The 27,869-nt window shown below is 40.6% G+C and overlaps 1 protein-coding gene across 6 annotated transcripts in view; it reads left to right on the forward strand.

Moving 5' to 3' along the window:
• Window positions 1-27,869, forward strand: part of BICRAL (BICRA like chromatin remodeling complex associated protein) — a 74,540-nt gene that overhangs the window by 15,386 nt on the left and 31,285 nt on the right. For 3 of the 6 annotated variants that reach the window (XM_025890527.2, XM_025890532.2, XM_073904989.1), the window contains exons 1-5: window positions 19,165-20,547; window positions 21,388-21,433; window positions 21,982-22,030; window positions 22,119-22,187; window positions 24,632-26,308. In XM_025890527.2, the coding sequence (XP_025746312.1) occupies window positions 21,393-21,433; window positions 21,982-22,030; window positions 22,119-22,187; window positions 24,632-26,308 (1,836 nt within the window). In that variant the 5' untranslated portion in view covers window positions 19,165-20,547; window positions 21,388-21,392. Of the gene's footprint in view, window positions 1-7,596; window positions 10,595-19,164; window positions 20,548-21,132; window positions 21,152-21,387; window positions 21,434-21,981; window positions 22,031-22,118; window positions 22,188-24,631; window positions 26,309-27,869 lie in introns of those variants that run through there. The other 3 variants (XM_025890529.2, XM_073904988.1, XM_025890530.2) reach the window with 3 other exon arrangements.

Here is a 27,869-nt window from a genome sequence, read left to right on the forward strand (position 1 = left end):
TATTAAAATTAATTACACTTAAAAACTTTTGGCTACTAGAAAATTTTAAATCAGATATGTGGCTCTCACTGACGCATTTCTTTTTTTTTTTTTTTTTTTTTAAAGATTTTATTTATTTGACAGAGAGAGACACAGCGAGAGAGGGAACACAAGCAGGGGGAGTGGGAGAGGGAGAAGCAGGCTTCCCGTGGAGCGGGGAGCCCGATGCGGGGCTCGATCCCAGGACCCTGGGATCATGACCTGAGCCGAAGGCAGACGCTTAACGACTGTCACTGACTCATTTCTGTTGGACAGCTGAGCTACTCTAGACCTAGGAGTTTAGAAGTGTTGGGTGTGGAGTTGGGGGAGAAAGGAGGGCTCTGTGGCAAAGTCAATGTATGAAACTGAGTTTTAAAGAGCAAGAGGTCTGATATGCGTTATGAATTACCAAGAAATATATATAATATGTAGCATTTCCCAAAGTAGTTTCATTATGGAACCCTGCCATCCTTTTTTGTTTAAAGAACTCCTTTACCTGCAGTCCTACATGGAAAAGACTGTAAAATGCTACTCTGAGCCCATGTTCCCGAAGCTCCTTTCTACAGGCCAGTGCCAATATATTTCTCCCTACTCATGCATACCTTTTTATAGTGATCGGTTTAAAATAATATGCTTCACTTTTCTCAGCAAAAATACCATATAACTAGTTGATTTAAAATTGTAGAATTTTAATTGATGGGATAGTGAGGTTTTTTGCTGTGGGAGAAAATGTTTTAAGATTCTCAATTGCTATCTTTTGGCATGGGAAATGTTTCTAGAAATCAAACCTTCCAAAAATCATGATTCCACCCACAGAGATGAGAAGCAGCACAGGCTTGGGAATTAGAGATTTGAGTTCAGACCTCTGTCTTGCTACTTACAGACTCTGCCATGTTGGACAAGCATCTTACATTCTCTATAAAAATTGGGGTAATAGTGCATACCTGCCAGGATTGTGTTGGAAGGGTTAGAACTGTATGATGTGCCTGGCAGAGGGAAGGCACTTAGTAAATGTTAGCTATTACAATTTTTTTAAAGATTTTATTTATTTGAAAGCGTGAGCAAGCTAGAGAGAGCATGAGTAGGGGAGGAGCAGAGGGAGAAGCAGACTCCCTGCTGAGCAAGGAGCCTGACATGAGGCTCAATCCCAGGACCCTGGGATCATGACCTGAGCCAAAGGCAGACATTGAACTGACTGAGCCACCCAGGCACCCCTGCTGTTACAATTTTTATTACCTCATGTGCCTTGGGATATTAATTAATAGTACAAGGGGCTTAATATTACTGTAAATATCCATACTAGTATATGTTTATTTTCATGCATACTGTTAATGCTTTCTGTAGTTTGGAAAGTTATTTCAGATGTAGGTCTTGCCTTTCTAATAAGATTATCAGCTACTCGAGAGCTGGGACATATTATTATATTTGTTTAGCCCTCCAGGACAAGGCTTACCCAATAAATAAATAATCATTGAGTCCAGGCCTCATTGTCATTAGTATGATAAATTATAATGGTACTGCTTAATATATCATGCTATATTAATGTGCTTTCTTAAAGAAAAATTATATGGATATTAAGAGAATCATTAACAGAAGTTGCAAGCTATCATTAGAAGTTTAAGAAAAAGTTGAATAATGACAAACCTTCCTAGAAAAAAAGTTTTACTCAGTGAGGCAAAATCTAAGAACTTAAATATTTAGAGAGGGAAATAGGGTGTTCTTTAGGCAAGACCGTGAAGACATAATGAAGCAAGAAAAAATTATTCTAATTTGTCCAAAAGAATGTCCTGAATAATGGCAAGAATGGAGCTGTGGTTCTGTCCTATCTTTTCTTACTAAGTATAATTGACAGTGTTGCATTAGTTTCAGGTGTACAACACAGTGATTCAACAACTCTATTCGTTATGCTCTGTTCATCGCAAGCGTAGCTACCATTCATCACCAGCCAACACTATTACAATCCCACAATAGACTATATTCCTGATGCTGTACTTTTACTCCCGAGACTTATTCCTGTATCTCCCACTTCCCTTCACGCATCTTGCCCATCCCCCCCACTCACGCCCCTCTGGCACCCACCAGTTTGTTCTCTGTATTTATGGTTCTGTTGCTGGTTTTTTGTTTATTTGTTTGCTTTTTTAGATTCCACATATAAGTGAAATCATATGGTATTTTTCTTTGTCTGACGTTACTTAGCATACTACTTTCTAGGTTCATCCATGTTGTTGTCACAAATGGCAAGATCTCAGTAATATTGTCAAGTGTGCACACGTGTGCATCTGTGTGTGTGTGTGTGTGTGTGTTTATATATCACATCGTCATTCATCTATCAGTGAGCATTTAGATTGCTTCCATATCTTGGTTATTGCAGATAATGATGCAGTGAACATAGGTGAGTTCTCATTTTCTTTGGGTAGTGGGTTGTATGGTATTTCTATTTTTACTTTTTTGAGGAACCTCTGTACTGTTTTCTGTAGTGGTTGTACCAGTTCACATTCCCACAAACAGTTCGTGAGAGTTCCCTTTTCCCCACCTTGCCAACACTTGTTATTTCTTGTCTGTTTTTATACTAGCCATTCTGGCTGGTGTGAAGTGATACCTCATTGTGATTATGGTGTGCATTTGCCTGATGATCAGTGATGTTGAGGATCTTTTCATGTGTCTGTTGGCAAGCTGTATGTTTTCTTTGGAAAAATGTCTATTTGGATGGATCTGTCCTGTTTTAAATGACAGAAATGATATAAGATATGGTCAAACAAAATGAAAAGTTTTTATCTCTTTCCTGAGGAAAAGGGTTGTGTTGTAGGCACAGATACCTCAGAAGATGGAACTGGGTTCTAAATCATTAGACAGTTTCTCCTAACATTCAGTTCTTGCACATGTGACTGCCACCTTGAGAGTGATGTGGTTTTAAGTAAATAATAGTAATAATTTATTATTATTATTTAAGGACAATTATTAAAATTATTATTATTATCATTAACCATAGTGAGTTGTCCTGAAAAGTAAATTGAGTCTTTTATTCTTAGACCACTAAAGGCTGTCTATAAGTTACCTGATTCCCTTATTTGAGGGTTCAGTAATCTATAGCTGGATAGCCCAGAAGTGAGTATAGAAAAAGGTATTAATTCAGATGTCATTCAGTTCCAAGCACTCATATAAAAACTAGAAAAGTACGTGATTTATTTATGTACCTGTCTTCCACTTTGGATGTTTGGGAGAATGAAGATGTGAATTTTGACTAAGCTTTCCAGAAGATTGTTACATATTTATCAGATGAAATTTGCCTTTGCGTCTCACTCTGGTCCAAGGTTGAGAATTTGATGAGCTTTTCCACTGCAGTTTTAGGCTTTTTAAGTTATAAAATGTATTTCTGTTGTTCTCCACTGAGCATACAAAAAATTAGCTTTACTTGATCTTTCTTACCCAGGAATTTTTTGATAAGTTTGGTGATACTGAAGAGTGTCCTTTCTGCACTGTTGAATCAACAGCTTGCTGCTACCATCCTGTGTATCTGGCAGCACCTTCAGCATCTTTGCATTGCAAAAATTACACCAAACAGTGTTTAGAAATGACCAGTCTGCGCTTAGCAAGTATAAAAATAGCTTGTGGATTATATTCAGATGTTTAGAATCCCATTGTTTGTTACTGGATTGAGTTTATTCACTTCTCATGTTGAACAACGGCCCTGGGCCCTAGCAATGTGCAAGGGCCCTATGGACTGACCCCTAAGAGATCTGTGGATAGAATTGTGGGGAGCGTAGACCATGACCTTGGATATGAAAAAAATTGCATGTTATTTTCTTTAGACTCCAGTGAAATTTATCATTTCCTAAATCTGTGAATGAAGGCCACAGGCCATAGTGGTTATTAACAGTGCGTGGGAATTTGTTACTAGTAGAAATATTTTTTTATCGCCTTATGTTTACAGATATCTGGAAAGATTACTGTCTTCTAAATGACAGTAGTTACTAGACTCACCACTAAATCTTGTATATGAACACATTGACAAAGAATCACATATACAACCTTATCACAATTTTTAAATACCTTCTATAAATGTATTTTTTAATAAATGCATTTTTAAAAATCCTACATATATTATGCACCTTGAAATATTACTCTGCAAAGGGACCCATAGGCTTCACCACCAGACAGCCAAAGGCACACAGAGGGTCAAGAACCCTTGTCCTTCCTTTGGGAGATTTCTTCTCACAGCCACATCTGGTACCTGTCAGGAGTTGTGGGGTAAACTGCCTCAACTTCTCTCATCACTTACTGGGGTTAATTTTAACTGATGAGCCACGGGTCCTTCATCTCACTTCAGTGAGCATCTATCCTAAAATTGCCTGCTTGGAGAATGCTTTTCCGGAAATGAGAAGGTTTTTTGATCATGGATTTACTAGTTATGTTTTTTTTTTTTGTAAGAATATTCATATATGCTTTATTTTTTATTGTTTTTATTTTTAAAATGTTTTTCAGAACAAAGTTTTCCCTCTTAGCCATTTTAAGTACAGTTCTGTGGCATTAAGACATTCACAGTATTGGGGCGCCTGGGTGGCTCAGTCGTTAAGCGTCTGCCTTCGGCTCGGGTCATGATCCCGGGGTCCTGGGATCGAGCCCCGCATCGGGCTCCCTGCTCAGTGGGGAGTCTGCTTCTCCCCCTCCCACTCCCCCTGCTTGTGTTCCCTCTCTCGCTGTGTCTCTCTCTGTCAGATAAATAAATAAAATCTTTAAAAAATAAATAAATCATCATTATAAAAAAAAAAAAAAAAGACATTCACAGTATTGTGCAACTTTCACCACCATCCTTCTCCAGAACTTTCTCATCTTCTCCAACTGAAACTCTGTTCCTTATGGTCTTTTGATAGGAATAAGTATAAATATAAATTCTCTTCACATGGCATTTCTTAGGTTTTACAAAAGATTTTACACCAGATAGAAGTTTGTGTCTCTCTTTTTTTTTTAAGATTTTATTTATTTATTTGACAGAGAGATGAGAGACAGCGAGAGAGGGAACATAAGCAGGGGCAGAGGGAGAGGGAGAAGCAGGCTCCCCGCTGAGCAGGGATCCCGATGCGGGGCTGGATTCCAGGACCCTGGGATCATGACCTGAGCCGAAGGCAGATGTTTAACCGCCTGAGCCACCCAGGCGCCCTGAAGTTTATGTCTCTTAAATGGAATATAGAAAGATGAGATTAATTCAACTTTAAAATTTTTTGTAGAAACTAAAATCTTGTTTGGAATAATATGCTACATGTATATTCATATTCTTTCTTACATCATTTTTTTTTAAGGATTTTATTTATTTATTTGAGAGAGAGAGAATGAGAGACAGCATGAGAGGGAGGAGAGTCAGAGGGAGAAGCAGACTCCCTGCTGAGCAGGGAGCCCGATGTGGGACTCGATCCCGGGACTCCAGGATCATGACCTGAGCCGAAGGCAGTCGCTTAACCAACTGAGCCACCCAGGCGCCCTCTTACATCATTTTTAAAAAATATTTCTTCATTTTGGGTTTTTTTAATTATTTTTTTAAATCAGGCTCCATACCCAACATGGAGCTTAAACTCGGGATCCTGAGATCAAGAGTCACACGCTCTACCGACTAAGTCAGCCAAGCGCCCCTTAAATCATTTTTAAGCTTAAAAAATGTTTCTCTCATTTTCTTCTCCTTAAATAATTGCTTTTGTGCACACATCTTCCTTGTGAGTCCACTTTTACAAGAGGGGACCCTGGACATCTCTTGCTTGGTACCATCATTGACTTCGTAAAATGGAATTTTGTTTGTTAATATTGTTAGTTTTTATAGGGCTTGTTTTTCTTGGAACATACCATAAAACCAAAATATTTTGAATGTTACTCATTGAGAGAGAGCAGTGAGAGTCAAGAGTTTGCATAATAACTTTAACCAGATTGCTAATAAATATTTTTTGCTTATAACTACTGCCCCTTCAAAGTATCTTTTAAAAGCAGTCCTATACATAGAGACAATAATACATACAAACTACCCTGACGGATAGCAATAGTGTCCTATTATATTTGAGGAAATATAGAGAAAGATTCATTAGTTTTTATTTTAATAGCTTAATTAGTACCACACTGTATTTTAGTGAATTCTTGACTGTGGGTTGGGAAAGCAAACAGCCGTCCCTTTTACTCTTTGCTGTGACTGGTACTGTATAATAATACCTGTGTTTTCAAAAGTAGAAAAAGTCACATTGGGGTGCCTGGGTGGCTCAGTTGGTTAAGCGACTGCCTTCGGCTCAGGTCATGATCCTGGAGTCCCGGGATCGAGTCCCGCATCGGGCTCCCTGCTCAGCAGGGGGCCTGCTTCTCCCTCTGACCCACTTCCCTCTCTTGCTCTCTATCTCTCATTCTCTCTCTCTCAAATAAATAGATAAAATCTTTAAAAAAAAAAAAAAAAGAAAAAGTCACATTGGTGGGGTTTTTGCTTTTACTTCATTTAAAATGTTCTCTGGAAGAAGTCCCCTTTCCCTGAGGAAGAACACAAATGACTTAGATACATTTCCATTTCATTTAAAAAAAGATCTCAGATTTTTCTGAATAAAACTAAAGTCAGAAAAATATCAGCACAGTTTCTGTTTATCATTCAGGTATTTTGTTTTTATAAAGATGATGCAAGTATGACTTGCTTTTGGTGCTTCTAGTTTTTAATTCCTATTCCTAAAAGTTTTGCTAACGTGTTTTTGGTTGTCATCTTCATGGGTGGTTAGTTTCAACATTGGCATTGCTTCCTCTCGCTAGGTCAGTGTGTCGTTGGAGCTGAGTCCCTAAATGACCGTTTTTAGTGGAAGAAAGTAGTAAATGTGGTAATCTGTGATTAAAACAGAAACTCACCTTTTATTTGGAAGTAAAATACAAGAATTCTTTAACTGAAACAAGTGTAACCAGAGAGAACTGACTCATCTTTTTAATACATATTATTCTACATACTGAAGTACTGTGATTTATCACAAAGATAGTTTCAATTTCATTTTACTTAATATTTAATAGCAATCAGGCTAGCAGCATTTCTTTGTATCATTTGTCAATCATTTCCTGTATATTGTTTTCCATAGTCATTAAAATGTTCAGTCACTCTTAAAACGCAGTAAATTATAAAAACATTTTTGGCAGGGCATCTGTTTTTTTCCTACATTATAGAGTAGTTTTTTTTTCCTGTAAAGTCCAGTGTTGGTGCCCTCAAAAAGCCATACATGGCTGTAGCAGAGACTCTTTGACTTAGACTTTTACTTCTGAGTCTTTTAATGAACGCAATTATTATTAATATAATAAATTACTGTGCTGGGGTGCCTGGGTGGCTCAGTCGTTAAGTGTCTGCCTTCGGCTCAGGTCATGATCCCAGGGTCCTGGGGTCGAACCCCACATCGGGCTCCCTGCTCCGTGGGAAGCCTGCTTCTCCCTCTCTCACTCCCCCTGCTTGTGTTCCCTCTCTCACTGTGTCTCTCTCTGTCAAATAAATAAATGAAATCTTTAAAAAATAAAAATTAAATTACTGTGCTAAAGATTTGGGGACTCCAAGGGATTATTTTATATTTATGTTTAGTACATAAATCCCTGTTTGAGGGAGGTTTATTTAATACTAAATAGATTATTATGGGAGGATACGCAATCTTGCCCTATGAATCTTAGAAAATGACACTTCCTTATGCCTGAGGGATGGAGTCATCTGATCTGGAGCAGAGATGGAGAGTCAGTTGACTTCTCATGGCTTTTTTTTCCCAACAGGAATGCCTGGCTAGATGCATAAGGGCCCAGCGTAAGGCTGCAAGTCCTGGGCGATGGATGCCCAGCCCTGCATCCCAAATCCTGTGCATTATGATGTGGAAAAGTGCTCGTGTGTAGCCTAGCTGCCTGTTTTTGGAAACTAAATAATAAGGAACTGACATCACCCTTAGAAAAGTTAGACCAAAATCTTAGTAAAGTAATTCAATAGAGTAAGAGACATTTACTAGGCACATTTATATCAGGCGTTGCACTAAACTCTAATAATACAAAGATGGAAAAAACTGCCCCAGCTTTCATGGAACTTGTAAGCTAACGAGGGGATCAGAAAAACACAGTTTGTCATACACCTGTCAGATGCTAGTAACATGTCAGACATGCTCTGGGGATACAAATGAGTGAACAACTAATATTACTTGGGGATTAAAAATAGAGGCAGTGTAATTTTACTCAAAGCCTTAAAAAATAAACAGGCATCATTAGTTGACCACTTGGAGGTGAGTGGGAAGACCTTTTTGTCTTCTCAAAAAGGTGCAAAGCCAAAGAATTTAAAAAGTGATGTAGTAATTTTGAGGGATATCAAATGGTCAAGATGGCAAAGAGCCAATCTTGGTGGGTAGAGGTTCAAAGTGAAACTAGAACCTATTGCAATGAGCCAGTATTTCCAGTTCACTGATGTCAAAAAACCATGCAGTCTAAAAGTTGCTCAGCTTTGAGATGGTGACTTACTTATATTTACATTCGAATACATTGCTCTTCATCAGTATTCTCAAAGCACTCTAGACTCTTTTTACTTAAATTTGGGCTGTGCTTTAGTTGAGAGCAAAAGATAGGCGTAATGAAGATAATCATAGAGAGCATTGACTGATCAGTGTCAAAAGACATGGTTGTGGCTTTTAGAATTCTAGCTAGAGACTCTGAAAGACCGCCCAAGGTTGTCAGAGAAGGATTCACAGAGGTAGATTCAAGCTAAATTTTGAATAATGGATGGGATTTGAATAGATTATGGAAGAGGAAGAGGAGCATTTCAGGTAAGAAGATTGTCTCCTGGGGGCAGGAGAGTGGCAGTTGGGCTAGAATAGGGTGTAGGGGAATAGCGGGAAATGACTATTTAATTCTAGGCTTAAATAGAATTATTTTCCACTTTGGATTGTTCTTGCATAGGAATAACCTGGTCTCCAAAATAAGCATACTTTCTTGGAAAACCGAAGTAGGTTTTAGGGAAAAGGGAATGAGCACACTTTCCCTGGTGTGCCTGATCCTGTTGGAGATTTTGCCATCTTATGGCCAACATACTGGAAAGGGTGATAGATTCATTTAGAAAAATGTTCACTGACAACAATGAGATATCACCTCATACCTGTTAGAATGGCTATTATAAAAAGACAAGAGGTGTCTGACTGGCTCAGTCAGTAGAGCATGTGACTCTTGATCTCGGGGTTGTGATTTCGAGCCCCATGTTGGGTGTAGAGATTACTGAAAAATACCGTCTTAAAAAAAAAAAAAAAGATGTTGGCAGGGAGGTGGACAAAAGGGAACCCTAGTGCACTTTGGTGGAAACGTAAATTGGTGCAGCCAATATGGGGAACAGTATGGAGGATGCTCAAAAAATTAAAAATAGAGCCGCTATATGATCTAGCAATCCCACTTCTAGATATATATCGGAAGGAAATGAAATCACTGTCTCAAAGAGACATCTGCATCCTCCCTGTTCTTTGCAGCATTATTCACAATAGCTAAGATATAGAAACAACCTAAGTGTCTGTCAGTGGATAAATGGATAAAAAAATTGTTTTACACACACACATAACACACACGTATATACAATGGAATATTACTCAACCCTAAGAAAGAAAGAAACCCTGCCATTTGTGACAACATGGATGAACATTGAGGACATAAGCATAAGCCAAGTGAAATAAGTCAGACAAAGATCAACAAATACTATATGGTCTCACTTATAGGCAGAATCTAAAAGAGTCAAACTTGCGGAAACATAGTAGACTGGTGGTTGCCAGAAGCTGGGGGCTGGGAAATGGGGAGATGTTGGGCAGAGGGTACAGACTTTCAGTTATAAGATGAATAAGTTCTGGGGACCTAATGCATAACATGGTGACCGTAGTGTATTGTATACTTGAAATTTGTTAAGACAGTAGATTTTGAATATTTTCACCACATAAAAAATTGGTAACTATGTGAGGTGATGGAGGTGTTAACTAACCTTATTGGGGTGATCATTTCACTTTATACATATATATCAAAACATTACACTGTATACCTTAAACTTAAACTTAAATCTCAATGAAGCTGGGGGTAAGGAAGAAATTTTTTAAATGTTCATTGAGCTCCCATTATGGGCCAGGTGCTATTCTGGGTGCTGAGGTTTATCGGTGAAGCTGGTGGAGCTGACTTTCTAATGTAAATATAAGTAAATGTAGTCAGGAGGGGAAGGAAGAAATAAAGGAATTATTTGATGGCAAGGAGTGGAAAGAGTGATACTGAAGGTGGTCTAGAGTAATACACTCCCAAATAAGATTTCACCTATGACATTTTCCTTCAGTCAAATTACCAAAAAACTGAACCCTGCCTCTGAGTTTGAAGAGTAAGGAGCCTCAATTTGTGTCTCTGAGCTGACCTGAGGCCATTGTTTGCAGGGCCCACCTGACAAGTTCTCCAATTTGCCTGAAATTTGCCTGAGTATGTGTTATAGCACGAGGGAAAGAGTGACCTACCTCAGGGGGTCACGGAGAAAACCCCACAGCAACCCCAGATTCCTGGTGAATCTTCTGGAAGAGACTGGGGAAACAGGATTCCATATTTGATTTGTTTCGTGGGTTTTTGTTTTGTTTTGATTTGATTTGTTTTGTTTTGTTTGGTGTACTATATTTCCTTTTAGGGTTTTTTTCTTTGTATGTATTTTTTTAAATTTTAATTCCAGTGTAGTTAACATATGGTGTTATATTAGTTTTAGTGTAGCAGGATTCCATGTTTTCAGTAACCAACTTTATATTATTTTGAATCTATCCTAGACATCATAGTAGTTCATTTATACCTATTTCAGTATTGATCTCTAAAAGATATGTGGGTATTTTTTTAATATAACCCTAGTTTCGGGGCACCTGGGTGGCTCAGTCGGTTAGGCATCTGCCTTCAGCTTAGGTCATGATCCCAGGGTCCTGGGATTGAGCCCTGCATCAGGCTCCCTGCTCAGCCAGGAGCCTTCTTCTCCCTCTCCCTCTGCCTGCCATTCCCCCTGCTTGTGCGCTCTCTCGCGCTCTCTCTCTGACAAATAAATAAATAAAATCTTAAAAAAAAAAAAAACCAATTTCATTATTACATCTGAAAATCTTAATAGTATATATATCTCCCATCAGGAATTATGAAATTTCAATGTTGATTGTCTCTAGGAAATTATAAATTTGTCAGGATTAATCTAGAATTATGTGAGTAATTATGCAAGGTCTTTGGGCACACAATCCTTGTATAAGACGCAGCTGTGCTATATTTAAACCCTGGATATTTATTCACTATTTCTTATACTTACTTATCTGCGGTTTGCTGGGGATATGCAAATGAATATGACAAGATCCCTGCTTCTGAGGGTAGCACTATAATACTGTCTTATATTATTAATTTCTAGATGATAGTCCATTAGTAACATTTAAATTTGAAGTCAGTCTAGTCTGTTAGCCCACTATAATTTTTTTTTAAGATTTTATTTATTTATTTGACAGAGAGATAGGGAGAGCAGAAACATAAGCAGGGGGAGTGGGAGAGGGAGACGCAGGCTTCCCGCCGAGCAGGGAGCCCGATGTGGGGCTCGATCCCAGGATCCTGGGACCATGGCCTGAGCTGAAGGCAGACGCTTAACAACTGAGCCACCCAGGTGCCCCTAGCCCACTATAATTGAGCCATAACTTAATACTCATAGCTCTTGGGCGCCTGGGTGGCTCAGTTGGTTAAGCGACTGCCTTCGGCTCAGGTCATGATCCTGGAGTCCTGGGATCGAGTTCCGCATCGGGCTCCCTGCTCGGCGAGGAGCCTGCTTCTCCCTCTGACCCTCTCCCCTCTCATGTGCTCTCTCTCTCTCATTCTCACTCTTTCAAATAAATAAATCTTTAAAAAAAAAAAATACTCATAGCTCTTTCCCACTCTGAGCTACACAGTGTGAGTTAAGAGCAGCCTCCATTGCTGCAGGGTTTCGCTACTTTCAGAGTTTGGTGCCTCTTGAACCATCCCGGCTCTGAATCTAGATTCAGCAAAGACTTTTGGGACTCAGCCAATACTCTCTTTTGACGCCCTCCTTTGTTTAAACCTGGGACCCCCCCCACCCTGGCACACAATTGGCAACTGAGTTTGAAGGAAGATGAAGAAGAAAGGCCTGGAAAGATTTTCCACAGGACCATCTTTGCATCAGTCAGACAATGTGTGCACAGGTCTTCCATCTATAGATTCCTAGTGGATCTTAAGATTTTTTTTAATATTTTTATTTTTTTTAAGATTTTATTTATTTGAGAGAGAAAGAATGAGAGAGAGAGAGAGAGCATGAGGGGGAGGGTGAGAGGGAGAAGCATACTCCCCACTGAGCAGGGAGCCCGATATGGGACTCGATCCCAGGACTCCGGGATCACGACCTGAGCCGAAGGCAGTCGCTAAACCAACTGAGCCACCCAGGTGCCCCTGTTTTGAGAGGTCTTTAGCAAACATGTTTAGCACAATTTTTATGAGCCCTGAAGTTTTTCAGTGTGTATATTTCTGGACAGTTTTAGAATCTGTCAGTTTCTCAAACTTGAGAACTCAGACCACCTGAGATTATTTTCTCAGACCCCAGTTTGAGAAACACTGATTTGTGTGGTTAATGATTCTATAGTCAGTAAACTTAAGGTTATTGTCACTGTGTTGGAATTTATCTTAAAGAAGTCTGATTTTTTTTTAAGATTTTTTTATTTATTTGAGAAAGAGAGACAGAGATAGTAAGAGAGAGAGCACGAGTGGGGAGGAGAGGGAGAAGCAGGCTCCCCACTGAGGAGGGAGCCCGATGCAGGACTCGATCCTAGGACCCTGGGATCATGACCTGAGCCGTAGGCAGACGCTTAACTGACTGAGCCACCCAGGTGCCCCAGAAGTTTGATATGTTTGTCAAACTGTATTTATCACTATTCTGTCACTTGCTAAAATAATCATGAATGCCTTGCTATCTACGGATCCTTGGGTTTTCATTTTCAGATTGACCACTGGTGATGATCATTCTTTCACAACACAGGGCAAACCACTGCATTCTGGGAGTTGTATAAGTTAAATGGTTTTCAAACTTTTTTCTCCTAGTTGAATTAAGAATTGAGTCGCTGAGATGAAGGGGAGAAGTGGGAGTATCAGAGTGTCTCTCTGACCAACAGGCCTTCAAGAAAGCTCCTGGACACCTTGGAGAATCCTAGGTCGCCAGGGAACAAAGTTTAAAAATCATAGCTGTGGCTCTTAATTTCATTTAGAGATGGAAAAATGGGCCCTGAGAGATTGGAGCTTGTCGGTAACACACAGTAGTTAGGTCAATGTCAGATATCTAAAACAAGCCCTTGGTTTCCAAATTCAGTGTTCTCCCCCATACGTCCCCAGTCTCTATAAAGCCTTGCCAAAATTGGCCCTGACCCCCTGAGGTTGGCCACTCTTCCCCCCATGGTATAGCACATTGTGTAGCCAGCTGGATCGCTTATTATGTGAGGTTTATTTCTGCCCTACCTTATTCTAAGTAGGAATTAAAGCAGCTTTAAGGCCTTCAAATTCTGCATTTTGTGAGTTGAACCAAGGCCCAGCATCTTTTCTGATGGAGGAATTTTTTAATTCCCAAGTTTTTCTTCTAATAATATTTCTTAGTCTTTTCTACCTTCTCTTCATTGCTGCTAGAAAGCTATAGCCAGGGGCGCCTGGGTGGCTCAGTTGGTTAAGCGACTGCCTTCGGCTCGGGTCATGATCCTGGAGTCCCGGGATCGAGTCCCACATCGGGCTCCCTGCTCAGCAGGGAGTCTGCTTCTCCCTCTGACCCTCTTCCCTCTCGTGCTCTCTATCTCTCATTCTCTCTCTCTCAAATAAATAAATAAAATCTTTAAAAAAAAAAAAAGAAAGAAAGCTATAGCCAATGACAAAATGCCGGAAGTTCTTTGTTGAATAATAACAGAAAAACTCAGAGCCCATCATGTTAAGTTTGACCCTTCTTATTGCAAATGGGTATAATTGTGAAAATATCATCATGTTTTTTTTTCTAGTAAAATGTTCTATTATGTCACCACAAAAAAAAAAAAAAGCCCAGGGGCTTCACCTGAAGAAGCTTGAAAACCCCTGCCAAAAACTCTTAGCACTTGTCACATTACATTGTAATAAACTATTGAATGTCTCTCTTCCCGAAGAAAGTGAGTACCTTAAAGTAACCTTTAAGGTTACTGAAAGGTTACTTAAAGTACCTTCAGGAACCATGCCAGAAGGTTTCACACTGTGTTGCAATTATAAAATTTAACAGCCGGTAACAAAAAAAAAAGAAAAAAAGGAGTAAGTGAGAATACTTTATATCTTAGTAGACAAACAGTTACTTGCCCTGGGTAAGTGGCTATTCTATGGCATAGCTTTTTGATCATGACACACATTGGAAAACCATTTGCTAAAACACAATAATTCACTTTTCAGCATTGCTTTGACAGTCCTACAAAAAATATTAGGTGTGTTTACATTTTTTATTACATTTTATGTCACACTCATTTGATAGTCCCAGCCTTAACACAGTACCTGGCACATAGTAGGTGCTAAATGTTTACTAAATGAGTAATGAATATTGTTTTCATCCACTGACCAACTTTATTAAAGATTGGAATTAAAGAAGCAGCTTTCCTCTTTCCCTAAGCTATTCTTCAGGGTAGAAAACAAAAGGAGGCAAGGCGCCTGGGTGGCTCAGATGTTAAGCGTCTGCCTTCGGCTCAGGTCATGGGCCCAGGGTCCTGGGATCGAGCCCTGCATCGGGCTTCCTGCTCAGCAGGGAGTATGCTTCTCCCTCTCCCACTCCCCCTGCTTGTGTTCCTGCTCTTGCTATCTCTCTCTCTCTCTCTGTCAAATAAATAAATAAAACCTTTAAAGCAACAAAACAAAACAAAAGGAGGCATGGGATAAAACTGTATGATTTACTCTCCTCTTTTACCCCCCTTTCAGTATAATGTGATCTTATAATTCATGCCAATTAACTCACAGAAACTGTTGTTACTGCCTAAAGTGATTTCTTCCAAAACCTTAAACATGACTATAGGGCCAAGATGGAGAAATGGGGACTGGATTTACCTTCCTGCATAAAAAAAGTTAAAAGTTAAAATAGGATAAAATATATTAAACAGTGGCTTTGAGACGTGGGAAATCAGGCAGCATGGACAGGGACTCCTGAGAAATGGCAAATGGATGAGGTGAGCCCTATATTGCCCCAGCATACTGTCTGGAGAAAGTTGCCACACCACAGCCTAGGGAATGGGACGCCAGATGGAGTCTGATCATCTTCCAGGGTTGAGCTGATGTGGCTGGTAGGTGAAAGTGGCTAAAACACATGGCAGAGTACCAGAGAGGAGAGCGCTGCCCAGAGAGAAAACCCCTGAGTCCTCAGCTGATGACTGGTCAGTACCTGGAGTGTGGGGAAGAGACCCAAGTCCTGGGAGAGAACCACCCAAAAGGATTAGAGGAAACAATACTCAGAGCACAATTTTTGTGAGCCTGAAGTTTTTCAGTGTGTATATTTCTGAATGACTCTAGAATCTGTTAATGTTTCTCAAACTTGGGAACTCAGACCACCCAAGATTATATTCTCAGACCCAAGTTTGAGCAACATTGCTTTGTGTGGTTAATGATTCTATAGTCAGTAAACCTAAGGTTATTGTCACTGTGTTGGAATCTATCTTAAACAAGCTTTTTTTTTTTTTAAAGACTTCACCTATTTATTTGAGAGAGAGAGAGTGCACGAGTAGGGGGAAGAGCAGAGTGAGAGGGAGAAGCAGACTCCCCACTGAGTGGTGAGCAGGGAGGCCCATGTGGGGCTGACCCCAGGGACCCTGAGACCACAGTCTGAGCCGAAGGCAGTTGCCCAACTGACTGAGCCACCCAGGCGCCCCTTAAAGAAGTTTGATATGTCAAATCAAACAGTATTTATCCAGGACAGAAATGGTTTGTGTTCCTACTTGTGAGAGTGCAGAAATCCTTGTAATTCATGAGACATCAAGTGAAGTACTCATCAAGTGAAGAGTATTGCCTCAGAATAAGACAAAATTAGCCCTAAAGATTGACAAAACTTAAAAGCAAGCCTCAAGAGGATCAAATGATTTATAAGTAACTTAATTGAGGGGTGCCTGTCAGTTGAGCATCTGGCTCTTGGTCTCAGCTCAGGTCATGATCTCAGGGTCATGGTATCAAGCCCCACATCAGGCTCTGCACTGGGTGTGGAGTCCGCTTGGGATTCTTTCTCTCCTGCTCCCTCTGCCCCTCCCCCTACTCCCTCTCTCTCTAAAATAAATAAATAAATCTTAAAAAAAAAAATAAGTAACTTAATTGTGTCCTAGACAAAATTTAAGAATATCTATAGGGATACAAAAATATCCAGTACTCAATAACATAAAATTAACAATGTCTGGCATCCAATAAAAATTTATCAGATATGCAAAGCATCAGGAAAATACCACCAGTAATGAAGAGGAAAAAAAAATCAATTAATTGAAACAGACCCAGGCATGATACAAATGATAGAATTAGTGGAGAAGGATATTAAAAATTTATCGCTAGTTTTCTTAAGTTCAAGAAGGTAGAGGAAAGATTGAACATACTATAATGTACACAATGTTCTGTACCTTTTTCCTTTTTTTAAACTTTATTTTTTTAAGTTTTTTTTTTTTTTTTTGAGAGAGAGAGAGAACACAAGTGGGGAGGAGGGACAGAGGGAGAGGGAGAAGCAGACTCTCCGCTGAGTAGGGAACCCAATGCCAGACTCGATCCTAGGACCCTGGGATCATGACCTAAGGCGAAGGCAGACACTTAACCAACTGAGCCACCCAGGCGCCACACGGTATCTTTTACTTTTGACCATGTATCTTTCCAAGTCAGTTTGTATAAAGCTTCCCCATTGTTTTTTTTTTTTTTTTTTTAATATTTTACAAGTTATAATTTATATACCATAAAATTCACCTTTTAAAGTGTACAGTTCAGTGATTTAATTCCAGAACATTTTCATTATCCCCAAAAAGAAACCCCATACCCATGACATCTAGGTCTTTTACAGTCTTTTGCTAAAGGCAATAATGCTGCACTGGATATTCTCATACACATATATTTACACACATGGGCAAGAATATCTGTAGGACACGTACCTGGAAATATTTGCTAAGTAGAGTGATTTGTGCACCTAAAATTTTGGAAGGTACGGCTAAATTATCCTCCCCAGAGGTTATGGAGTATACACTCTTACTAGCAAGGTATAAAAGTTCCCATTTCCCCACTTACTGATCAGCATAGTCCTTCACCAAAGCTTTTTATCTTTGCCAGTCTGATAATAGTATCTCACTGAAATTTTAATTTATATTTCTCTTATTCAAAGTGAGGTTGATTATTTTTATATGTTTAAGGGCTACTTTCCTTTTTTAATGAATGATTGTTCATACCCTTCAGTTTTCTGCAGGATAACTTTTTCCTGGTTATAGGAGCTCTTAATGTATTAGGGAGAAAAGCCTTTTGTGATATAAATTGGGAGTATTTTTCTCACTTAGATTTTTTGGACTTTTTTTAGCCTTTGACTTTGTTTATAGTTTTTTTCCTTTACCATGCAGAATTTTAAGAATTTGTCATCAGATTTGTCAATCTTTTATACTTCTGTATCTTTTGACAGACTTTCCCTACTCCAGGATTATAAAAAACAGTATCTCGGGGCACCTGGCTGGCTCAGTTGGAGGAATATGTGACTATGCTATGTACTTATTATGCTAGTACTTTAAGGTTCTCCTCCCCTCACTGCCCCCATTTAACTGTTTGATTGATCTAGAATTTATTTTTGTGTAAGATGTAAAGTATGGAACCACTATATTTTCTCCATACAGCTAACATCTTTCCGCCACTGATTTAAAATGTCATTTTTATACTGTGTCCTCTTGATTAAAAGCTATTATTAAACGTGTTGACTTGGATAAGGACAATTTCATAGTAGCTTTAATTTCTTTTTTTTAAGAGTGGTAATCAGAGGGCACCAGGGTGACTCAATCGGTTAAGCTTCCGACTTTTGATCTCAGCTCAGGTCTTGATCTCAGAGTCGTGAGTTCAAGCCCCATGTTGGGCATGAAGCCTACTTAAAAAAAAAAAAAGTGGTAATCAGGTGTCTGGGGTAGTGTTTTCTGACCTCTTGGGATGCCTATCAGGATTCTGTAAGAACTACAGTCTCCCTCCCTCTGTGACAAATCCTACTGTCATTAAGCTGCTGTTACTGAGGGGAATGTGTCTCGCTCAAGTGTGCTGAGCCAAGAAGTAGTTTTTAACCACTGATCTAAAGGTTTTCCCTAAGAGGGAAAAAGAGGGGGACTCCTCTTTCCCACGTTATAAATTTCACTTGTGGCGAGAGGCCCACTTAGTGATTCCAGGGTTGTTACTTTCAGGAGAAAAGAGTCTCAGCAAGGAAAGGGAGAACCTTTCCAAAGAGAACTGAACTCTTCACTTTTGAAGTCATTAGTTTCTGATCCTCAGTTTGTCTTCCCACTTCCGAATTGTCAGTTTCTACACCTCTCCTTTAGTAAGTTGATTTTGGTGGACGGTGTGTCCTCCTGGGGAAAAGAACTGCTGGATTAGGCGGAGGATGACTAATGTTTTGGCCAGACGTAGAGCTGGAGACATAGGGATAGGAGTCATCTCTTTTAATTTGAAACTGTTTAAAGTCAGAAAAGAGGGGCGCCTGGGTGGCTCGGTCGGTTAAGCGTCTGCCTTCGGCTCAGGTCGTGATCCCGGGGTCCTGGGATCGAGCCCCACATTGGGCTCCCTGCTCAGCGGAAAGCCTGCTTCTCCCTCTCCCACTCCCCCTGCTTGTGTTCCTGCTCTCATTATCTCTCTCTGGGTCAAATAAATAAATAAAATCTTAAAAAAATAATAAATAAAGTCAGAAAAGAGTATGGCCCTTTAAAAAGTAGAATTCTTGGGGGCACCTGGGTGGCTCAGTTGGTTAAGCAGCTGCCTTCGGCTCAGGTCGTGATCCCAGGGTCCTGGGATCGAGCCCCACATCGGGCTCCCTGCTCGGCGGGGAGCCTGCTTCTCCCTCTCCCACTCCCCCTGCTTGTGTTCCCTCTCTCGCTGTGTCTCTCTCTGTCAAATAAATAAATAAAATCTTCAAAAAAATAAAAAATAAAAAAATAAAAAGTAGAATTCTCAGGGTACCCCTGACTATAAAGGTTCATGGAGTTCTACCCAAAGGGGGCTAGAGGCAGAGACCTATCTGGTAGGACAGATGCCACTGACTGGGACAGACATCCCCGGGGGGTGTTTTGTCAACTGTTTGAGCAGCCTGTTCGGTTTGATAGGGGAGGGTCCACAATGGCTGTTAATTTAATCCAGTATTATAAAATTGTTCTCTTATTTGTGCTACTCAAGGAGTGGCTTGTCAACTTCAAACTTTGGCAAATGTTCTCTGTGCTTGAAAGTCCCAGTGGCGGTGACACCTTGGTAGAGTGACTGGTGCTGACTTCTCTCTCAGTGTGTTAACCCTTGGGTGTCTTCTCTGCTAGAGGAGCTCATACAGGTGTAAAATAGTGAGGGAAGCTGGGATAGTTGTGAAAGGTGGTTTTGGTACAGGCTAGTTTTCACTTACATTTTTCTTAGTTTGTTCCAGAAACTGTTCAACACTCTAAAAAATAATTTACAAAGGATATAATGGAACTCCATTTCAAAAGTCACATCAGAGTAAAGAAATAATATCCAATTTATGGGCTTGGTAATATGTCAAAATTGCCCAATTTATTCCATGTGATTGTGATATCTGGGAGACAAGCTCATGGCACGATAATGAGCTGTGGGCTGATGCAATTCTGCCGTATTAAGTGTCAGGATTTAAGGGAAGCCCTTCCCACAGACTTCTATATATCTACTTAATTATAGTTTCCTCGCTTTCCCTTCCTGTGACATTTTCACTCCTCAGAAGTACTGTCGTGCTAGCATGTTCCTTTATGACTACACATCTGAGTCCTCAAAGCAGATTTCACCTGGTCTGCTGCCCCTTTCACAGTTTTAGCCTGGAAGTTACCCTTGGATCAGCTTTCCCCCTCTTCTTCTTCCTGTCCCACCAAGTCATCTCACCTCTCCACCAGAGTTCCACTTCTCATCACCCCAAGCCATTCAGCAACTGAACGAATTCACCCCCTCCCAAGGGAAGGTCTCACATCGGGGGATACTTACCCCTTCCAGACCCTTCCTGGAGGAAGCAAGTTTCCTTCCATGTGGCAGGAGCCAGTTTTATATTTGTTTGGCCCTGTGACTGATAGGATGGGGAGTTTGGGGGAACTGGAGAGGAGATGACAGTTTTAACCAAGAAAAAACATTGAGTAGAAATTATCCCCTCTGCCTTCTTCGGGCGTGTCCCTCTTCTGGGCATCTCTTCAGGATTTCATTCCTCCGTCCAACTGCCGTTCACAACTGCCCTTTCCAACTGCTCCAGAACTCTTGGCCCCGGCATTCCGTGATGTAAATTATTCCACGCATGGCTCGAAATGGGTGCGAAGCAGTGTTGCCAGGTGTCGGATCACTAGTGTAAGTTTACCGGATCTCGGGGGAGGGAGGAGAAAGGGGGAGAACTGCTTTTGGAACTTGTCCAGTTGTTATTGTTTCAGCCAGAGCACAGTAATCGAGCTGGCTGAGCTTGATGCTGTCGGTAGCTGGGGAGAGAGGGAGCTTGGGGCCCGGAGCTGGGGGAAGTTGGGGGTTGAGATTTTCTACTTTAAAGATTCTAGCGATGGGATATAGATTGTTTGGAATCAAACAGTTGGTGGTGCTGCTGCCTGGGGAGGAACCTGGGACCTCTGGGGCCAAGCCTGAAGCAGAACTGCTTGGGGCTATGGTGTCTCCTCTGTCTCAAAAAGTAGGGAGAACCGGCTTTTTCTGTTGTTGTAAAGAGAGCCAAAATATGGCAAGAAATCCACATTGCTCACCATGTTTGGAAACAGTCAGCCATAAAACGCAACAGTCCTCTGCATACATGAGATTTTTTTTTCTAAAACAAAAATATTATTTCTCCCCCTTTTTCATGATACATTTTGTGGAAGTGGTTGTTCCTGGTTTACAGTCCCTTTGGGGAATCTGTGTGGGAAGGGTTGCTGCCAGCTATCTTCGATTTATCTAGATTCCTTTTTGACTTGTAAGTTAAGGATTTGCATTCAATAAAAACAATTTAAATTGAATATTTAGTCTCTTGAATGACCACAAAATTTTAAAAATCCCATTAAAAACAAGCAGGTTAGAGAAAAAAACGTACATGAATTACACAGTTACTTATCTAGGAAAGTAAAGAGTGCATTTTTATGTTGTACTGATGCTTTATTCTGCATTAATGTGCTTGGCTAACCAGCACTTTCTTTATTCCTTTTCTTATAGTTGTCATGGATGATGATGATGACTCGTGTCTCCTTGATCTTATCGGGTAAGATGCTCATTCCAAAAGCAGGGTAAATCAAATGTGTGAGGTTTGCTGTACTAAAACAACCTAATTATCATATTAAAAACTGGGTGGATTTTTGGGGTGCCCAGCTGGCTCAGTTGGTGCAGCATGTAACTCCTGATCTCGGGGTCATGAGTTCAAGCCCCAGGTTGGGAGTAGAGATTATTTAAAATAAAATAAAAAAAAAAAAAACACAAACCGGGTGGGTTTTTAAAATGAAAGTCAACATAGAATATGGATTAGCAAATAAAGAGACAAAAATATTTGGATATGACAAGGTTCATAATTAGGCCATCCTTTATTAAATTTACCTTCTAACAAATCCCAGGAGGCAGAAATGAGTGATAATAGGAAATGGAACAACATCAAGAAATCAATAATAAAACAAACTATTAATAAAATTGTTTGAAAATAGGGCGAGAATGTTTCTCAGGCTAATACGTCATTTTCTTTTTACCCTAGTGAAAATGAATCCAAATATAGGTCATGTATTTATTTGCTGTTTTCCTTTCTTTGTTGCTGTTTTCCAGAGACCCACAAGCATTGAACTATTTTCTACATGGACCTAGTAATAAGTCTGTAAGTAATATTTAGAGCATCACAGATATAAATTTTGTCTCTTCTTTACAGTTAAAGTAATCACTTTATCAAATTTGTACCTTTGCAGAGCAATGATGACTTGACTAATGCAGGATATTCTGCAGCCAATTCAAATTCAATTTTCGCCAACTCCAGTGTGAGTATTGGAAACTGAATCCAGTGATAAAGTGTTTCTGTCTCATTGATGGCTTGTGAACCGAGGCTTTCCTTGCCTTTGGATGCTGATAAGAGTTATTACCTTGTCTCTTGTAATTGACACAGAGGGAGGATCTACTGAATGGTGTTGACATTGTCTCCTTTTAACTTCGTGGACTCAGATAAGCTAGATGAGATTTACTTTGCCATTTTCCCAAGCTTTCACCTGTCTTTCTAAAATGACTCCAAAATGTGATAACCTAAGAAAGTCGTATTAGAATGTTTTAGACCTTATCACAAAGCTTTAAAGAAATTGTTCTTAAGTGTAGTTACTTACTAAACATTTCCATCTTAAGCGAGAAAAAAAAAGGTAATAACTAAAACTTACTGAGCACTTAGTATGTTCTTGGCGCCAAGGGTTTAGCATGATTAACCACATTAATCCACACAGCAACTCCGTGAAGTAGGTTCTTTTATGATCAGTATTTTATACGTGAGGAAACTAAAGCGGAGAGGTTAGTACTTACTCAAAAGTCTACAGCCAGGAGTTGCAGAGCTAGGCTTCTCCCTCAGGTTGCCCATTCTGGATTCATATTCTCAAGCTCTAGGAGCATCTGGACAAGAAACCTGACCTCTGGGGGACAGGGAAGTCCTGTTTGTGGATGACATCCAGATAACTATGGTTAAGCCTGTGTTACTTTCATCTTTTCAAGTGCCTTCTTCTATCATGGATGGTAGCCAGAGTCAGACTGCCCAAGTTTGAATCCTCACTCTACCACTTACTAGACATGTAACCTTGGATCTATCACTACATCTCTGTAAGGTTCAGTTTCCTTATTTATGAAACCAGGAGAATAATAGAACTATTTCCTAGGTTGGTTAACATTAATTGACTAGTCCGTGGAAATTACTTGGTACAGTGCTCAATAAATGTTAACTTATCAGCAGGGCCTTTATTTTCTTCATCTATAACATGGAATAGTATTCGGAAGGTCCTTGGGGGGTGCACAGTTCTTTCAAGTATTTGAGTGTGTGTAAGTTAGGTCAGATCATACCATGCGAGACACCTCCACATGCTAGGGGTGGTTTTAAAGTCACAACACTGATCTCCAGTAAGGCTTGCGAACCAGGAGCATTTCTGAAATTCATTCTGAACAAGTAATAACTTCATGTGGTGCCATGAAGCCCATAAAGTAGATATTTAGCCCGCCCCTCAATGTTCATGATTTTTATTTACCAACCTTCCTCCTTCCATGTTAGTATTAATTCTAACTTTTCAGACTGTTTCATTCAGTATGTATTTATTGGGTACTTCTATTCCATCATGTCAGGTATAGTAGAAATTTTTTTTAGTAGAAATATATTTTTTTAAAGGATTTTATTTATTTGACAGAGAGAGACCCAGTGAGAGAGGGTACACAAGCAGGGGGAGTGGGAGAGGGAGAAGCAGGCTTCCCACTGAGCAGGGAGCCCGATGTGGGCTTGATCCCAGGACCCTGGGATCATGACCTGAGCCGAAGGCAGACGCTTAACGACTGAGTCACCCAGGCGCCCCCCCCCACCTTATTTTAAATAGCTGTTGATGCCATATCTTTTCTTTTCTAATCTTGACCTGTCCCCAAAAAACCTGCTGGACAGTGGAGTGTATCTTACTTATCATGTTCTGTTTTCTTCATATGCCTGTGTTGTCTCTAGTTGGAATGCCCATTCCTAAGGGCTCCTTGAGGACAGAAACTAACACACAAGTGGGTGCTTGATAAATAAACTGTTGATGGACCTTTACTTTTGAATAGGACACTGAAAGTAGCTTTGAAAGCGTCATAATAGGCTGATTCCTTCTAAGAAGTCAAACAACCGTTCACTCATTTTATGTGGGGAGCTTGTTTTTGTGTGAACCAGTCTTTTTTGGGGTGTTAGGGGTTAGAACGGCAGGGGGTCTGAGAAGCCTCAAAAGACAGGGCTAACTCTGGGCTACCTTCTGGACCTCTAACAGAACAATACCCAGAACGCCCAAAAGTCACTCGGACTACTGTCATACAGGGGACTAGACATGGCCATCTCCTGGATGCACACACACCCTGGGCTGAGTCTCGCTCAAGCCCTGGACTGGGGGCAATCCTGAAAAATCAAGTGTGTGCCAGTATATCAAAAAATGAAGCTAAACTCCAGGTAGTCATCAGTATGTTCCTGTTATTTATCTATTTTCTATAAAATAATTTACCAGAGCAATGAATAGGTACACTTAACAGAAACAGTGTTAGATATTACTAAGGAAATAGAATATCAAAATAAGCTGAGCACTTTGGAGAGTTGTACCTGAAAAGCAGACTGTTAGGCTTTATTCTCTTCAAAAGTGAGGTGCTTTTTATTATTATTATTTTTTTTTTTTTAAGAATCTCTTTCAAAGGTTCTATATGCCAGGTAACACACTGCTTATTCTTTTAGAATGCTGATCCTAAGTCATCCCTCAAAGCTGTAAGCAACCAGCTTGGAGAAGGGCCCAGTGATGGACTGCCACTCTCAAGTAGCCTTCAGTTTCTGGAGGATGAACTTGAGTCTTCTCCTCTTCCTGATCTCAGTGAGGACCAACCTTTCGACATTCTTCAGAAATCCTTGCAGGAGGCCAATATCACTGAACAGACACTGGCCGAAGAGGCATATTTGGATGCCAGTATAGGTTCAAGCCAACAGTTTGCACAAGCTCAGCTTCATCCTTCTTCATCAGCATCCTTTACTCAGGCTTCTAATGTTTCGAATTACTCAGGTCAGACACTGCAGCCTATAGGGGTGACTCACGTGCCTGTCGGAGCATCATTTGCAAGCAATACGGTGGGTGTGCAACATGGCTTTATGCAGCACGTGGGGATCAGTGTTCCCAGCCAGCATCTGTCTAACAGCAGTCAGATTAGCGGCTCTGGTCAAATACAGCTAATTGGGTCATTTGGTAATCAACCTTCCATGATGACTATTAATAACCTAGATGGATCTCAAATCATATTGAAGGGCAGTGGGCAGCAAGCCCCATCAAATGTGAGTGGAGGGCTCCTGGTCCATAGACAGACTCCTAATGGCAACTCATTGTTTGGGAACTCCAGTTCCAGTCCAGTAGCACAGCCTGTCACCGTTCCATTTAATAGCACAAACTTTCAGACATCTTTACCCGTGCATAACATCATCATACAGAGGGGTCTTGCACCAAATTCAAATAAAGTTCCAATTAATATCCAGCCAAAGCCTATCCAGATGGGCCAGCAGAATACATACAATGTGAACAATTTGGGAATACAGCAGCACCATGTTCAACAAGGGATCTCTTTTGCCTCTGCCAGCTCACCCCAGGGCTCCGTAGTTGGTCCGCACATGTCTGTGAACATTGTAAACCAACAGAACACAAGAAAACCGGTCACCTCACAGGCTGTGAGCAGTGCTGGCAGTAGTATCGTTATTCATTCTCCCATGGGCCAGCCTCACACACCCCAAAGTCAGTTCCTCATACCCACAAGCCTTTCCGTCAGTTCCAACTCGGTACACCATGTCCAGACCATAAATGGGCAACTGCTTCAGACTCAACCTTCTCAGCTTATCTCCGGCCAAGTGGCCTCAGAGCATGTCATGTTGAACAGAAACTCTTCCAACATGCTCAGGACCAACCAACCATATTCTGGGCAGATGCTGAACAACCAGAATGCTGCTGTCCAATTAGTGTCTGGGCAGACGTTTGCCGCCTCTGGAAGCCCAGTGATAGTCAATCATGCCTCTCCTCAGATCGTCAGTGGACAGATGCCCTTGCAGCAGGCATCGCCAACCGTATTACACCTGTCACCTGGGCAGAGCAGCGTCTCCCAAGGAAGACCTGGCTTCACCCCCATGCCCTCAGTGACCAGCATGTCAGGACCTAGTCGGTTCCCTATTGTCAGCTCCTCCAGCACTGCCCATCCTAGTCTTGGGTCTGTGGTTCAGTCGGGCGCAACAGGATCAAACTTTACAGGAGACCAGCTGACCCAGCCAAACAGGACTCCAGTACCGGTCAGCGTGTCTCATCGTCTTCCAGTTTCTTCTTCCAAATCTAGCAGCACCTTTAGTAACACACCTGGAGCAGGAACCCAGCAGCTCTTCTGTCAGGTATGTTTGCTTTATTACGTGAATGTTTGGAAGATTACAGAACAGAAAAATGGAATATGTATTTCACAGAATATCATTTTCATCCTAAGCTCCCAGTTTATTAACTTCCAGTTTTCAATTTATGATTGATTCCCTTTTTTCTTCCTAATTAAAATGTTTTATCCATCCCAGCATTGCGGCTTGGAGTGGGGACTCTAGAGTCAAACTCATGGATTTGACTCTAAGCTTTATGACATACAGCAAGTCTTACTTTAACTTACCTCTCTACACTTAATTTTCCTCATCATTTGAATGGACATATACTAGTACCATTCCATGAGGGTATTGGGAAGATTAAATGAGATAATCCACCTAAAGCACTTAGTGTAGTTAACCTCTAACAGCAAATGGCAAATACTCAATGAGAGCCCACTGATACATATACTTGATGAAATGTATTATGGGCATTTAAAATGAAAGCTTAGTGTAGATTATTTACTTACATCATGGAGTAATCCACTAGGTCATAACTATGGACTGGGTGAAGAAGTTGGGGCTGCTTCTTGAGTGCCAACGGGAAAGGCTCAGGGACTCAATGTGACTCATCAGTGGGTAACTGGCCTGCACCAGAGGGATGCATACCGAGGGAAGGATCCCAGATTACCTCGGGCAGTTGGTAAACCCACAGGATTATGTTTCTGAAAAGCATCTCAAATGTCATCAGCTTTGGTTCTCAACCCGCTGCCCCCATCTGATCCTTGAACTCTAGCTTCTGGTTCCTGCTCATCCTGAGCACAGCCCATAGTTGCAGCTCCACAGCCCCGCCTTCACCCCTGTGATTGACCCTCCTTTGTCCTCCTTTTCCACTGCCTTGCTCCTCCACATCTACAGGTATTCAAAAACCTCTCTGTGCCAGGTACCTCGATATTCCCTAAGGAAGCAAAGATTATTTATGATCAGGGATATTCAGTGTATTACTTTCAGTGTCAAAGGTGTATATGTGTCTTATGAGATCATGTCAGACTTCTAGAAAAGTTAAAGTTGCAAGGATAGAATAAGGAATTTCATATACCTTTCACCAAGATTCCCCAAATGTTCACGTTTTACTACCATTCGTTTTATCCTCTCTTCCTCCCCCCTGCACTCTCTCTCTTTCTCTCTCTCTCACACATATACACGCAAACACACACACAATTTTGAGAGTAAATTATGGGCATGGTGCCTCTTTACCCCTAAATACTTTGGACTTCAGTGTGTATTTTCTAAAAATGGAGACATTCTCCCATATAACCATAGGTTATACAATTATCAAAATCAAGAAATTAGCATGATGACAGTATTATCACCGAATCTACAGACCTTAGCCAGATTTAGTTGATTTTCCCAAGAATGTCCCTTACAGCAAAAGGGGAAAAAAATTATATTGTTTTGTGTTTATGATCCAGGATCACTGTCTGATTTTGTTGCCATGTCTTTAAATCTGGAACAGGTTATCCATCTTTCTTTGTCTTTTATGACCTTGAAATTTTTGAAAAGTACAAACCAATTATTTTGTAGAATGTCCCTCAATTCAGGTTTCTCT

Source organism: Callorhinus ursinus, unplaced genomic scaffold, assembly GCF_003265705.2.
Source record: "Callorhinus ursinus isolate GAN/ISIS: 27379988/994484 unplaced genomic scaffold, GSC_fseal_2.0 scaffold22, whole genome shotgun sequence".
NCBI lineage: Eukaryota > Metazoa > Chordata > Mammalia > Carnivora > Otariidae > Callorhinus > Callorhinus ursinus.